Source organism: Mya arenaria, chromosome 7, assembly GCF_026914265.1.
Source record: "Mya arenaria isolate MELC-2E11 chromosome 7, ASM2691426v1".
Taxonomy (NCBI): Eukaryota; Metazoa; Mollusca; class Bivalvia; order Myida; family Myidae; genus Mya; species Mya arenaria.
Window position 1 is genome coordinate 18,278,361 of NC_069128.1, and position 15,768 is coordinate 18,294,128.

Sequence of the window (15,768 nt, forward strand, 5' to 3'; positions counted from 1 at the left end):
ATTGATTTTGAATAAAAGAGTGTCACTTTAATGATAACCTATCTGGAAGTTCATTGGCTGTAAATGTAGGTTGTATTCTAATTTAATTTACTACTCAAATTGAACCGGACTTTCTTCAAAAGGAATAAAACTAGGAACATACTAAGGAATGGAATTATTATACCAGTGCTTGTATAGAACATGTAGTGGAAAATGTCACTCCTGTTTTTTTGCTCCAGCCATCATATTCTTAGACCAATAAATATATGGAGCAAAAGTCAAGTCAAGTCAATATTTGTCTACTGTCAGGTCCTAAACAACAGATAAACATAACTTTTAAATAGCTTTTGAACGACAGAAAAACTGCTTACTAATGAAATAGTGGTAATACATGCCGTTAATCAAAACAAAACACAACTACATGTACATGCTGTAATAAATAATTTATTTGAGAACTTCTGATATTGCACATAAAATGTAAAGAAACTTTACGATAATTTTATTCTGAAAGTATAAAAACAATGCTTAAAAAATAACATAACAAGTTTGATCCAAACTTAAACATTACGCACTAATTTGCACATGTGCGCTGTCGTGATGACCGGATGTTTGCAAGTGCCCGTTTTCATGGTTACCGTTACCAGGTAAGTGCGAGTGCGCGTGGTCACTGTTACTGGGTTGAAGCAAGTGCCATTTGCCGTAGTAACGAGGCTTATTAGTGTTCCGGATTAAATCTAGGTAATTATTGGCGTCAATGTGGAAACTTTCGGTCCTCCCTATCTTAAATATCTGTCGTCTAGCACGAAGACCCCTGAAAAAGGCGAATAACATGTAAAGAAGAGCCCCCAATAGATAACGTTACAATGAGTTCATTCTCGGATATTCGTAGAGCATGTAATGATTACCATTTATGGACCGATCTGAAACTGCACAGACGTAAAAATTAGCTGATGGCACGGACCTATAAACCATAGGTCCATGATGATGTATAGCATTCAAAGTTGTTTTAACATATTTATAAGACCATGATATATTTTACATCAACTCAAGCAAAGACATTAAATCAAATAACTCGAAAGATCATCAACAAAAATCAGACATTCGCAAACTGTGATTGGTTTATTAACAAACCCAGGACCACTTTTCCAACAAATGAGTAATAGAATACCTGGTCTAAGAAAATTTGAGGTCTTATAATTAGCAATTTTACATGGGTTTTCGGCATGTTTGGGATACTGCAATGGTCCATTTTTTAAAAAAAAAATTAATGAGAAGGTTATTGTTTGTGTGAACGCTGATACATTTTTTTATACTCTAAGGTACTATTGTGCCGATGATCGATTATAATCGACAATTGATCGGAAAGGCCTACAACGGCGACAATCGATAGTGAAATTAGAAACAAGGGACGTAGCCGCTTCCGACTACCAGTAAAAATTTTGTCATGAAAATATGTTTTGTTTCTGGTTAATGCTAGTTAATGTTAAAATGTTAAGGTGTTACTATCGTCATTTATCTAGTCATATTCTTATCAAGTCAGTAAGTCACTACAGTACCTTGTTACAAATTTTCTTTGTAAATTAACTGCCACGGACATATAAATAAACCATGGTTTATAGGTCCAAGTAACTGCTAAAGAATTGGTTCTCAACTCCCCCTGTTTGTGGTTTAAAAGTGATTTTTAAAGCATGTTACTTCTTACCATGTAAGAATTTAGTTTTCTCAGTTTTCTGAAAGAATGTGTTCTTGTAAAACATATGGAATATTCAACTGCTTGTTGTACTTGCTACTGACTGATTATTAAAATGAAATTGATATCTTTCTTTGTGTTTATTTTACATACATGCATTTTTTACATCAAATAAAAGTAACAATAGGATAATTCCCTTTCGTGCCCTTTTAAATGTTATCATAGCCGGGTTCCTGACACTTCCTTTGTATTGTTTATTGGCTTTGACCTATTGACACTGTTACAATTGGTAATCTCGTTATAAAAGCATGAATAAGCTTGCTTTTTTTTAAATCAAATTCAATTTATTTTAAAGATGCACTCTCACTCCCAAACAAGTTTTACCACAATTCATAAAATTGTTTTAATATTCCAAAAGAGTTGACTAAATGTCAAAAACGATGGCTCTTGTGAAGAATATAGAGTTAAAATTGAAAGAAGTGAACATAAAACACAGTATTTCTACTGTCTGTAGTCTACAAAACTTTTAGCATTCACCAATCATTTGATATTTTTTTGCGTTTTCTGCTATTTATAAGAAATGTAATATTCTTTTTTTATCAACAATAAAATAAAATATAGAAACCCCTTGTCGTATTAGCCTAGTACAATGGCTTTACATCATAAAGTCATCAGCAAATACTAAAAGATTTTATCACAAGTTTTGAAATGAACTGGTAGAGGAAAAGATCTTATCAGTGATATTAAATCAATATAGTAAGGTCAATCTCAGTGGGCCAGAAAAATCAATACTGGCTTATCTAATAAACTACAGACTACATTAGTTTATCAATAGTGCACAAATTGTTCACTAGTAGTTCACTCCTAGTGCACAAGGGTGCAAAGTTTGGTCTTAACAGTACTGTATGTATATAATACTAAATGTAAGACAAACATTAGAGCCTGTGGTCTCATGTTCTGTTGTAGTAACCACAGTGATTTGGTGGGAATGAGCTCCTGCTTTGGTGTCATTTGACCTGTACAAAATTTAGTGACATTTAACCTAAAATATATTATTTTTTTCTTCAGATTCATCAAAGGGGTCACTCCTACCAACTAAACTTCCAATATTTATTGACAGGAAGTTCATACTTCCAATTTCAAATTCTTAATGGAAGCCCTGCATGTAAGTATGCTTACCTGGTAGCACAGATTCTTGGTTTGTTGATTTCGTAAGCCAGCATATGGGGAGACTCAATAGAAGGGGCGAGTTCCGACTCCTGGGGCAGAAACATAGAACATAAATGCTAATTTGATACTAAACGCATTATAACGGAGGACTTTTTACTCAAACCTCACATAAATACTTTTTTATCCACTGTGTAATCATAACTATACATATAATGAGCGTTAACTTACGAAACTCATATCTGTACATATTTTCTAATTTATCTACAATATATAATTTTATAATCGTCATGAGACCTATGATTTCTCGAGTAGAAATAAAGAACAAATGTTTTGGTATCTACAAAACTCAATACAGCCGAACCCCGTTTGCTCGCACTTCGAGGGAGCGGAGAAAATACCTTGAACCTCGTAAAATTCGAGCCAATCAAGATTGTTTACCCTTTAAAGAAATCAGTCCTTTACATCTAAATCGAGCCAACAAGGAATTCAAGGGCCAAGCGAGTTCGACGCAACGGGGTTGGACTGTATTGTAAGTGCCTTTCACATTGCTAAAGTGGGTGGGGGAGGCCAACTATTAAAATGTTTCAAAAGTGCATAATTTATTAAGTTTAAAGGAGCAACCATTTTAAACAATATTAAAGGTATACTTTACAGAAAATTAGCTATTAAAGCTGCACTCTCACAGATTGAACGTTTTGACAACTTTTTTACTTTTTGTCTTGGAACGAGCCAATTTTTGTGAAAATCCATGAAAACCAGTTATATAAGACTGCTGACAAAAAATTAGATCACAGGTTTTTATATTTATTGTTTCAAAAATTGATGTTTTATGTATTTTTCTTAAACTGTTAGTAATGGTATAAGCCATAAAACATTCATTTTCGAACAGAAATATGAAATTCTACGATCTAATGTCTTGTCAGCAATCTTATATCATTGGCTTGAAGATGTTCACGCAAAATTTTGCTCTTTCCAAGACAAAAAATAAAAAAAGTTGTAAAAATGGTATATCTGTGAGAGTGCAGCTTTAATGCACCAGTCAATTGTAACCATGCCACCCCAGGTCTGGGGGTATACCAGGGATAGCAGGGAAAATGGGTCGTGTTTTTACCTTCCAGGTGGCCCCGCAGTGCCGAGTTATTGCGGTGGTTTTCAAATAGCGGGGAATGGGCCCAACCTACGCAAGATGCCCCTGGGGTGCAGGGACCTAATTTTAGCAAGGATTTTAACAGCAGTTTGTCTCCGCAGAGCGGGGATTTTAACGGGGGTTGGCTGGACTAAAAGTCAAAGTCCCTGTATTCTCCAGACCTGGGGGCCGTGGTTACAATTGACTGGTGCATAAAGAATAATGTAAGCGTCAATGGTCAACCAATAGTGCCACATAGTTGTATCCAATTTCACTAGATTATTTAACAACAATCAAAACAAACAATACACTATAATTATCAACATGAATGATACCAGAGTCGTAGCATAGCATCAGTGAATAACAGTCAAAACATTCTTAAAGCTAATCAATTATTGATAAGTTGCGTGGTATTAAATATAAAATGCCACTCTGTTCACAAGCAAAAAGCCAGACAAAACTATCAAGTTAATACGAAAATATAAATAATGCAGACCTACACTAATCCAAAAAACCCTAGCCGAGTCTACAAATGAAATTTGGAAAAAGAACTGTTTTAAGTTTCAAATTTAAAGCATAAAACACAAGCAAATTAACCAGAAAGGCTATCTATTATTTAACACAGTTTTCGTACAATTCAGCGTATCATACTTCCAACTCATGACGTGCTCTTTAAAACCAAAGTGTTTTCTCTATGAAGTGAACAGTGCATATCCATTATGTTATGTAAAACCTTCATTAAATGCGTCATTACATTTTACTGTCAATAAATAATAAACAAAGCTATCTGGGGTATCATAAGTTAGGTACTTTGAATCCCATTAAAATGCATGATTTTAAGTGATTGTCAGGTTAAAATTAATTGGCGCTACAGCTAACGCAGGCGTATCTCCAAAGAACAGTAGACCTGGGAAATATATAACATTGAAACATAGAAATCTCGGAGTAAAGGTGCACTCTAACAGATTGACAGTTTTGACATTTTTCTTAGTTTTTACCTCAGAATCAGCTTATTTGGGCATCAATGCCTTCAATTTAGTAATATTAGATAACCCACAATAGAACAGGGCTGGTATTCTTTATTGATCTTACTTAAATGGAACTAAGAACGATGTAGCTAATCGGATTACTTGTTATTTTTAACTGACCAATAGAGTGAATGAAGTCAATCATGTATGACCATAAGATCTACTTATTTTGAATATTGAATACTGCCCCAGATCTTAATTGTTTGGAAAACTGTTGAAAACCACAATTTTCATATAGCGTTTGTAACGCTTTTAGTCACAAAACATCAATTCTTGACCATAAATATGAAGAACTGCGATCTATATATTTATCTAACCGTAAGTCAGTTATCTGGTTTCCAGACATTTCAGCATCAACTGGCTCATTACAAGACAAAAAATAAAAAAGTTGTCAAAATGGGCAATCTGTGAGAGAGGATGAAGGCTATCTAAAAATTAGGTGACCGCCTACGCCCTACAGTGACTTAGATACTTTTCTCAAATAAGTAAAGTACTAACTTTTTGAAAATGAAAATGGCCGAACGAGGTAAAGTGCAAAATAAAGATAATGTTAATAACTGAAAAGGTTCCAGATATGTGCCAAATCACACCATTTGTATCCAGAAGGATAAAAAATCATGGGGAAGCATCCCTTCCCAGCAAATGGGATTAATATAGCCCCAGGTACATTGGCTTTAAGCCTTGCAGAGTGACAAGCCCTGAAACAATACAAAACAAGAGGGCCATGATGGTCCTTTACCGCTCGCCTGACAAAGGGTTCTAAAGTAATTGATCTGACAATATACTGGATGCTGCCCGCCTGAAATTATAATACAGTCAAACCTCACTGACTTAAACTCACAGGGACCCGAAACTTCTCAAGCTCAATAGGTTTAATTTTAAGTAGCTTATTTCAATTAGACAGAACACATACTTAAATGTGATTTTGATCAATTCAATATGGTTTATTCCGATAACCATAACAGTAATTCCTATTTAAAGCCTAATACCTCTTATTAAAGTTGATATTACACGAATGAAAGACAAAGAATAATAGTGCGGTTAGCTTAATCCTGTTTTAAGGGACTTAAGAAGTTTCGAGAAACTGCAGCCGGCAAATTTATCTTGAGTCTTGGAAAAGTCAAGCTAAGCGGGAATAGTGAAAAGAAGCCCTGACCTCTGGCGGGGATGTTTTTACATATCAACATTGGGTGATGAAATTGGATATATGGTCACCGAAGGAATATTTCTGTGAAATTATTTTAAAATAGGGCCAGAGGACTCAGAGGAGATTTGTTTTAAAGTTTTTACTATATAGACATACAAATACATATTGGAAAGTAGCCCCACCCCTTGGGCCAGGTCATTTTGCAAATCAACATGCGATGAAGAAATTTGATAGACCATAGAGGAACATTTTGTGAAATTATTTTAAAATTGGATCAGCTGATTCTGAGGAGATATGAAAAGTAACCCTGCCCCCTGGCGGCCATGTTTTTATACCAATCAACATTGGGTGAAAGAATTTGATACAGGGTCTTGAAATTATGTTGAAATCCCATCAGCAGTTCCTGAGAAGAAGATTTTTTAAGTTAATTGCCATGGAAACCAGAGTTCTGCATGGAACCACTTTTGTTGAAGGAATCTGGAAGAAAATCACCCAAGGAAGATTCCTGTGAAGTTTGGTTGAAATATATTGTCCCAGTGGTTTAGGAGGAAAAGTTGTTTGAAGGAAAATGTTGGCGATGGATGATGACAATCACATTATCACAATAGAAAATGTATTCAGAGCTAATCCAATGTACATAGATGGTTTACATACTGAGAAATCGGTATGTTTAAGTCCGCTGCAAGCAGATCGTGTAGTTAAATTGAATTAAGCTGAGTTAAACTTAATGACTTAACTCTTGGGAATCTTATTTATGTTTGCATGAAAACACTTCACTGGCAATCAACTTAACTTAGATCAATAAATACGAGCTAAAACACTACATTTAATAAATGAGATAATTCAAAATTTACAAACTACTTCTACAAATGTACCGGCATTCATCCGAGGTAGTTTTCGAGAAAAATGGCCGACTAGGTACGAATGTAGCAAACGCTGAGCACTTTGCTTAAACCAGAAATAGAGCTATTATAAACTGGTATGGCATATTTGTACAGCAATTGGAAACCATAGCTGCTTTCGTTTTGCTATGATGCTGTAGTTTGATCTACTACAGCAGTATTATTCGCTGATCCCAACAACACACAATAAAGAACGACTATTGGACGATCAGTGACGCTGTCTGCACAGTTTACCATGACATTTGTATGAATGTTATTTATTCATTACTGTTGGAATAATTATCCAAGCTCCTTTGGGTATCACATGAGCCAGGAAGTTTAGTGAATCGTGAAACATACTAAAATCGTCAGTGAATCGTGAAAAATTATCTTTGATCTCCTGAAAATGTCCATAAAGCTTTGTAGAGTCTTCAAAATTCGTAACAATATCATTCTTTACCTAAAAGTTTTAAAAATTAATGCACATATTAGTGCATTGGGAATGAATTTGTTTGGCAGTCGTGCTTATTTGTTGATATTCGTAATGTCATATTCAGCGTGAGAAGAATTAATATCAAGATCTCAACCTTGATTCAACACAATAAAATACTTCCATTATTTATCATCAAACAATCCAGGTCACTTTCTTCACAACCACAACCAGACTTGAACAATGGTTGCGGGTTCATTTAGGAGTTGTTATACTGTAGTTAAATCTAGTTCCCTCTGTAACATTTTCTCATGGCCAGACTTGTTCTGTTGTACTAGTCATTTTCACATTCCTGTTTTTACATAAAGGTGTCAGATGTTAATTAATTACCTAGCCTAACTCTCCCTGTCATGATGTTGGCAATGGGGCCTTCATTTACTTCATGTAGTGTTCCACAGATCTAGTGTGAATGATAACATTGCCTTATTTTTTTTACTAGTACATACAATTGATGGTAGCTTATGACAACTCTGCAATCGCTGACGCTATACCAGCACATTTTACCACAACATGAGTACGAGCGCATAGTATGACTGTTGGAAGTTATTGTTAAAGCTGCACTCTCACAGATTGACCGTTTTAACATCTTTTCAATTTTTTGTCTTTGACAGGCCAAATTTTGCGTAAATGTCTGAAAGCTGGTGATATAAGACCCCTGATAAAAGATCAGATTGCAGTTTTTAATATTTTCACTAAAATCTTGATATGGCTAAAGGCGTTACTAATGTTTTAAAAAAAAATTTCTATTTTGACAGTAGACAATTGAGTTATGTCCTATTGTGTGTTATCCTATATAACTGATTTGAAAACATGGACACCAAAATCAGCTGATCTGAGACAAAAAAAATAAAAAAAGTTGTCAATCTGTGAGAGTGCAGCTTTAAATGACCTAGGGAGTGTAGTGAAAATCCACCTATAGCTCTCACTGTCACGACAATAACTTTGATGGTTCATGATCAATCGTGGAAGTTTTAATCGTGATCAATTGGCAATCCCATTTTAATCTCTACATGATGATACTTTGAATGTCAACAAATTAGTGCAAAACAGTTCTTTGTTCGTAGTAAAACTTAGTATTTTCGTAATGAGTCGAATAGTACAGAATTATGGAAAAAATCAGCAACGATTTCCTACAGCAAACCAAGAACTCATAAACATGCATGTTGGCTGTATGAATATGCAAGATAATGTTACATAGAACTAACAGTTTCGAAATATGTGGCGCATTGTAGCTTTTCAAAACAAATTTGAAAAGTTTAAAACAATCCTTTTCCTTCCAGATCTATAAGGATTACACACCATTTTTCCTGTTTAATTAAGGTAGAAACTGTCCACTCGTGTACCAACCAATTCCTTCATTCCCAAACATATTATAAATCAGCAGCCAATCGTGGCCAAGCCTGAGATAGTTAGAGCTAGGCTTAAAAAGATGTATAAATTATGTTAGGAATGAAGCACAATTTCATATGACCTTCTACAATTTCCGAACGGTCTATAAGCCACTCCAGTGCAATCGACTGTAAAAATTATTTAGACAACATGCAGGAAACCACTACAAAACTATTCTTTTCTTGGCTGACTTTTCTTGTTTGGTGTGTTTGGCTTTGAACCTTGAGTCTATTTTATAAACATGATATTGGCAAAATGAAGTTTACTGGATTTTATTCTTACTCAGCTTTCAATCATTCTATCATTCTAAATGGTTGTCTCACAGGGGATAGTAGCAAACAATTTTTTTTTAACCTAGGCAATAATAGATTATCCACTATCGGGTATGAATATTTAGTATAGATATAGGCAAGGAAAACATAAAAAAATAGTCCCCTGTGGTTTGTCTATGCTGCCTGCCATGTATTTCTATATTTCTATCCTGGGGGCCGTTTCAAAAGTTTCAGTAAAGATCTAACTTTATTTTAGCCCTGTATCGAAATTATCGTAATGTTAAAAATTTTGTTATTTTGCTACATATTTGAGTAAATTGAACTCCAGTCAGTCTTAACAAGAGCTGTCACAGAGACAGCGCGCGCGACTATTCCGCCCCTTTTCGGTGTATGGATTGAACAGTTTTGGCGAAACATGCATGGATATATGTTAGGATAGCTCTCCTTATTCTTCGAATAGTCGAGCTAGAAATGAATACAAAAGTTGAGGAAATGAAAACAAAGCAATGTGTTGCAATAATATATAGATACAGATTTAAGATTATCGAAAATATGACTAAAATCCCTTATTGAAAGGGCCCCCTGCAAATATACAAAAACAGGCGCATAGCTGACTGTATGTAGTTGCATAGTTAAATTTTTTGTCTTACCAAAACCCCTGAATTTGAAATAAAAACCGAAGGAAGGGGATGACCCCCTCCTGTGGCCGACAGGGGGCGACCCCCTCCAACACCTACCCACAAGGCATTGATCTTAATTATCCAAAACTGGCCCTAGCTACGTGCCTGTAAGATACATATAAAATGATACTTTTTTTAGTATTTTTGGCTTAACTAACTTCTAATATACTCACAACTTTAGATGTTTGCCAGAATTTTTCCGTGGGAGACTGCAGCGGTACGGCGCTCCCCTGAATCTCACTAGGCAGCTCTAGTAACGTCTATGAAACATAATCACAATGCAACGTTAAGTTAACTTTTTATTAGTTTTTTTCAGTTTATATAAGTATATAAGCTCAAATGGGAATACACAGGAAGTATATGGTATAAAACAGGTTATGATTTTGGTTTTGTCAAAGTTATCCAAAATGTTGATTGGTCAATATTTATCCAATAATAACTACAAACCAATCAAATCAATTTAACGAGAAAATTAACTAAAAGATAATCTATGGGCAACTAATATCAAAGATTTATACAATTGGCTTCTTTATGCTAATATGAATCCTGGGAAGAAACCAGAACTGGTGCTTTTTGAGAGACTAAGAAAATGTGTCCTTGTTGGAGCCAAAGCTGTCACTTGTTGTGAAAGACCTTTTCATTTTCTTTACTTCAGTTAAAGCTGCACTCTCACAGATTGAGAATTGCAACATTTTTATAGATTTTGTCTCAGAATCAGCTGATATGGCATCAGTGCCTAAAATTCAGACATATAAAATAACTCACATTAGAACAGATCTTAATTATTCAAGAAAACTGTCGAAAATTCCATTTTTTTCTTAAAGCGCTAATAACGCTTATAGCCATTAATATCAATTCTTTTACGTAAATATAAATAACTGCAATCTGATCATTTGTAAGCAATCTTGTATCACTGGTTTCCAGACATTGATGCAAAATCTGGCTCATTCCAAGACAAACAAGAGATGTCACAGTATGTGACGAATGCCCCCGTATGTGACATTGACCTATGAACAAGGTCAGTACATGAAAAGTTGATCTTGCCTTTATGTGTCAAATACATATGGCAAGTTATTTCAAATTGCCTCTAAACATAAAAAAATACCACCCATACTTGACAACCTACACTGTTATGTCCTTATAAGCAGCACTCCATTGTGAATAAACGCTAAGTGTGACCTTGAACTTAGAGGTAGGGACATGGGTCTTGCACATGAAACGTCATCATGATATGTCGGCAAGTCATTTTAAAATCTGTCCATACAAGAGAAAGTTACAGCCCGGACACGACAACCTATACTGTATGTCCTTATTATGCAACATTCCATTGTGAATAAACACCTAAGTGTGACCTTGACCTTAGAGGTAGGGACACGGATCTTGCATGCGACACGTCGTCTTGTTATCTGGAACACATGTGGCAAGTTATTTTAAAATCTGTCCATACAAGGGAAAGTTACAGCCCGGATACGACAACCTATACTCTTATGTCCTTATATGCAGCACTCCGTTGTGAATAAACACTAAGTGTGACCTTGACCTTAGAGGTAGGGACACAGGTCTTGCACGCGACACGCCGTCTTGGTATGTGGAACACATGTGGCAAGTTATTTTACAATCTGTCCATACAAGGGAAAGTTACAGCCCTGACACGACAACCTATACACTATGTCTTTATATGCAGCACTCCATTGTGAATAAACACTAAGTGTGACCTTGACCTTAGAGGTAGGGATACGGGTCTTGCACGCGACACATCGTCCTGGTATGTGGAACACATGTGGCAAGTTATTTTAAAATATGTCCATACAAGAGAAAGTTACAGCCCGGACACGACAACCTATACTCTATGTCCTTATATGCAGCACTCCATTGTGAATAAACACTAAGTGTGACCTTGACTTTAGAGGTAGGGACACGGGTCTTGCACGCGACACTTAGACTTGTTATGTGGAACACATGTGGCAAGTTATTTTAAAATCTGTCCATACAAGGAAATGTTACAGCCCGGACATGACAATCTATACTCTGTCCTTATATGCAGCACTCCATTGTGAATAAACACTAAGTGTGACCTTGACCTTTGAGGTAGGGACACGGGTCTTGCACACGAACGTTGTCTTGGTATGTGGAACACATGTGGCAAGTTATTTTAAAATCTGTCCATACAATGGAAAGTTACAGCCTGGACACTACAACCTATACTCTATGTCCTATATGCAGCACTCCATTGTGAATAAACACTAAGTGTGACCTTGACCTTTGAGGTAGGGACACGGGTCTTGCACATGACATGTCGTCTTGGTATGTGGAACACATGTGGCAAGTTATTTTAAAATCTGTTCATACAAGGGAAAGTTACAGCCCGGACACGACAACCTATACTCTATGTCCTTATATGAAGCACTCCATTGTGAATAAACACTAAGTGTGACCTTGACCTTAGAGGTAGGGACAAGGGTCTTGCACGCGACACGTCGTTTTGTTATGTGGAACACATGTGGCAAGTTATTTTAAAATCTGCCCATACAATGAAAAGTTACAGCCTGGACATGACAATCTATACTCTGTCCTTATATGCAGCACTACATTGTGAATAAACACTAAGTGTGACCTTGACCTTAGAGGTAGGGACATGGGTCTTGCACGCGAAACATGGTCGTCATGGTATGTGGAACACATGTGGCAAGTTATTTTAAAATCTGTCCATACCAGGGAAAGTTACAGCCTGGACACAAGTTATTGAGCCGGACACACGGACGGACGGAAGGACGGACGGACGGTGCGATTTTAATATGCCCACCTTCAGGGGCATAAAAATAACAAAAGCTGTCAAAACGGTTAATCTGTGAGAGTGCAGCTTTAATACTTTAATGTTTCCTGTGAAGAAATCAGTGCTTATGTTTCTGTTGGGGTCGAGCCAAATCCCCAACTTGTTGTGAGAGGTGGACATCTTTACCAACAGACCTCTCTCATCATTATTTATGTTAAGCTTGTTACAGAATATTATCAATTGTTATAATGGTCAAAGCTTACACTAAACAAGTACCGGTATTAAATTCTAGTCAATATTCTCGTCAGAAACCAGTTTTTGTGTCAATAACTTACAAAAGTGTTCCCTGCACCAGAGTACTGAAGCCCTGGGCCCAATATCATGAAAATACTTAAGTCAAATCTCAATCTCAGTCTCAACTCAGTTTACCACATAGCATCAAAAATTCTTAAAAAATCATATATGTTTTTACCAACTTGAAGAGTGCATTCTATCATAGAATATGTTAAAGGCCTTTTGTCAAGATTTCAAGAGAAACATATTTTATAGCCAAAAATGTATTTGAGTACAATTCATTGAATTTCAACAATTACTCAAGTATATATTTGCTGTAGAGTTAGTTTTCTTTTAATTATTTCCAAAATCTTTTTATCAACACATTATCAAGACAATACCTTTTCAAAGAGTCTAAAAACATGGAGAGTTTGAATCACACTATGGTTTTATGTGGTATATTGAGGTATGATTTGGATTGAGATTTGACTCTACCCCGGTAGTATTTTTGTGATATTGAGGCCGGGCTGGTATTCAATATTGCTCTTAATCAGATCAAAGAACAATGTAGCTAATCGGATTACTTGTTATTAATAACTGACCAATAGAGTGAATGAAGTCAACATTTAATACCACCCCAGGGCCAGTTTTTAATATTGATCTTATCCTTATCCTTAGACATGCCTCAGTGATTCCATTCTGCCTATTGGTCAGCTAAATATACGGGCCATCAAAACACTTTGATTCTAATCTTAAATTTAAGTTCAATTTAAGTTGGTCATTGGATATGGCCCCTGGGCCCTGGTCTTATTCATTAAGAAATATGGACATAGTAAAAAAACATAAAAAAATGGGGTTTTGATGGAAACAATTTATCAAAATCACAACCTTCAGAACTGAGGGAGTATGAAACGCATGCAATGGTGTGTAATAGGATTGTCACAAAAAATATAATGATTAATTCATAACTTTTTATGCTTAAAAGCTTTGGTAATCACACTAGTTAATGTAATTGTGCACTTAATCATTTTTACCAGTACTTAAAATTCGGTTTAATACCATGAAGGTTATGGAATCGCCATAACTTAATCAAAGTTTTATGTTAATTTGCTGCCTATCGTAATTGGAATCAAAACTGTTTAAATAATTATAAACTTCAAAACATCTATAATGGGGTTTAATTGTAAAAGGACATTACGAAAAGCACGATACTACTAGCCCACAAAACCGCTGGCAATTTATTAGTTAATTGACATAAAATACTGAATTATTTATTCTTGAAAAAGGGGAATGACGTCACGTACATGTACATATGAATTTTAAATGGCAGTCTGTTATAAGTGGAAAATAGCATTAAAATTTAACCGTTAAATATTGATGTATTGGTGACAATCAATGCACTGCCTGACAAATGATAATTTGCAGAAAACAAATAGTATGATACGTCCCAACTCCCCTGACAAATAGAAATCGCAACAAAGGCAGCGCTGAGCAAACGTTGACATGCGTCTGTTTTTTGTTTAAGTATGACTCAATGTTTGCCGATGAAAAAAATGACATCTCATTCACTTGATATTCATGAATCTATTATACTTAATCGATAAATCTGCAGTTCAAACATTGGCCAAACTGTATTTCTGTAAGCTGCAAGGGGGAAACCAAGGATTTGACGATAGTGGGGCTCACTTCGCCCATTCTTAATCATTAAGATTTTAGTTCATGTTGTCTAACTATTACTTAGAACATAAGAATCGGCAATAATCTGTGTAATAAAGTAGATATTGACTGCAATGAGGGTGACATTTATATTGTCAACCTTCGGAAAATACTGTCAACCTCGGCTTATACACTGTCGCATGCAATCAATATTTATATAGTTACCCACTAGCACACAGTTACACGCTGATGTCATAGTACAATGCTATATGGGGCTTACCTTTCACTATACACTGTCGCATGCAATCAATATTTATTTAGTTACCCACTAGCACACAGTTACACGCTGATGTCATAGTACAATGCTATATGGGGCTTACCTTTCACTATACACTGTCGCATGCAATCAATATTTATATAGTTACCCACTAGCACACAGTTACACGCTGATGTCATAGTACAATGCTATATGGGGCTTACCTTTCACTATACACTGTCGCATGCAATCAATATTTATTTAGTTACCCACTAGCACACAGTTACACGCTGATGTCATAGTACAATGCTATATGGGGCTTACCTTCCACTATACACTGTCGCATGCAATCAATATTTATATAGTTACCCACTAGCACACAGTTACACGCTGATGTCATAGTACAATGCTATATGGGGCTTACCTTCCATTATACACTGTCGCATGCAATCAATATTTATATAGTTACCCACTAGCACACAGTTACACGCTGATGTCATAGTACAATGCTATATGGGGCTTACCTTCCATTATACACTGTCGCATGCAATCAATATTTATATAGTTACCCACTAGCACACAGTTACACGCTGATGTCATAGTACAATGCTATATGGGGCTTACCTTCCACTATACACTGTCGCATGCAATCAATATTTATATAGTAACCCACTAGCACACAGTTACACGCTGATGTCATAGTACAATGCTATATGGGGCTTACCTTCCACTATACACTGTCGCATGCAATCAATATTTATATAGTTACCCACTAGCACACAGTTACACGCTGATGTCATAGTACAATGCTATATGGGGCTTACCTTCCACTATACACTGTCGCATGCAATCACTATTTATTTAGTTACCCACTAGCACACAGTTACACGCTGATGTCATAGTACAATGCTATATGGGGCTTACCTTCCACTATACACTGTCGCATGCAATCAATATT

At 35.8% G+C, this 15,768-nt stretch overlaps 1 protein-coding gene across 1 annotated transcript in view; it reads right to left on the reverse strand.

Annotated features, from left to right (window-relative positions):
* Positions 1–498: 498 nt before the first annotated feature.
* The window catches only part of LOC128240981 (myosin heavy chain, non-muscle-like), a 48,838-nt gene continuing 33,568 nt past the window's right edge, over positions 499–15,768 (reverse strand). The window contains exons 25-27 of the mRNA XM_052957969.1: positions 10,026–10,112; positions 2,849–2,928; positions 499–790 (exon numbers count right to left, since the gene is read on the reverse strand). Of these exons, the coding sequence (XP_052813929.1) occupies positions 544–790; positions 2,849–2,928; positions 10,026–10,112 (414 nt within the window). The 3' untranslated portion in view covers positions 499–543. The remainder of the gene's footprint in view (positions 791–2,848; positions 2,929–10,025; positions 10,113–15,768) is intronic.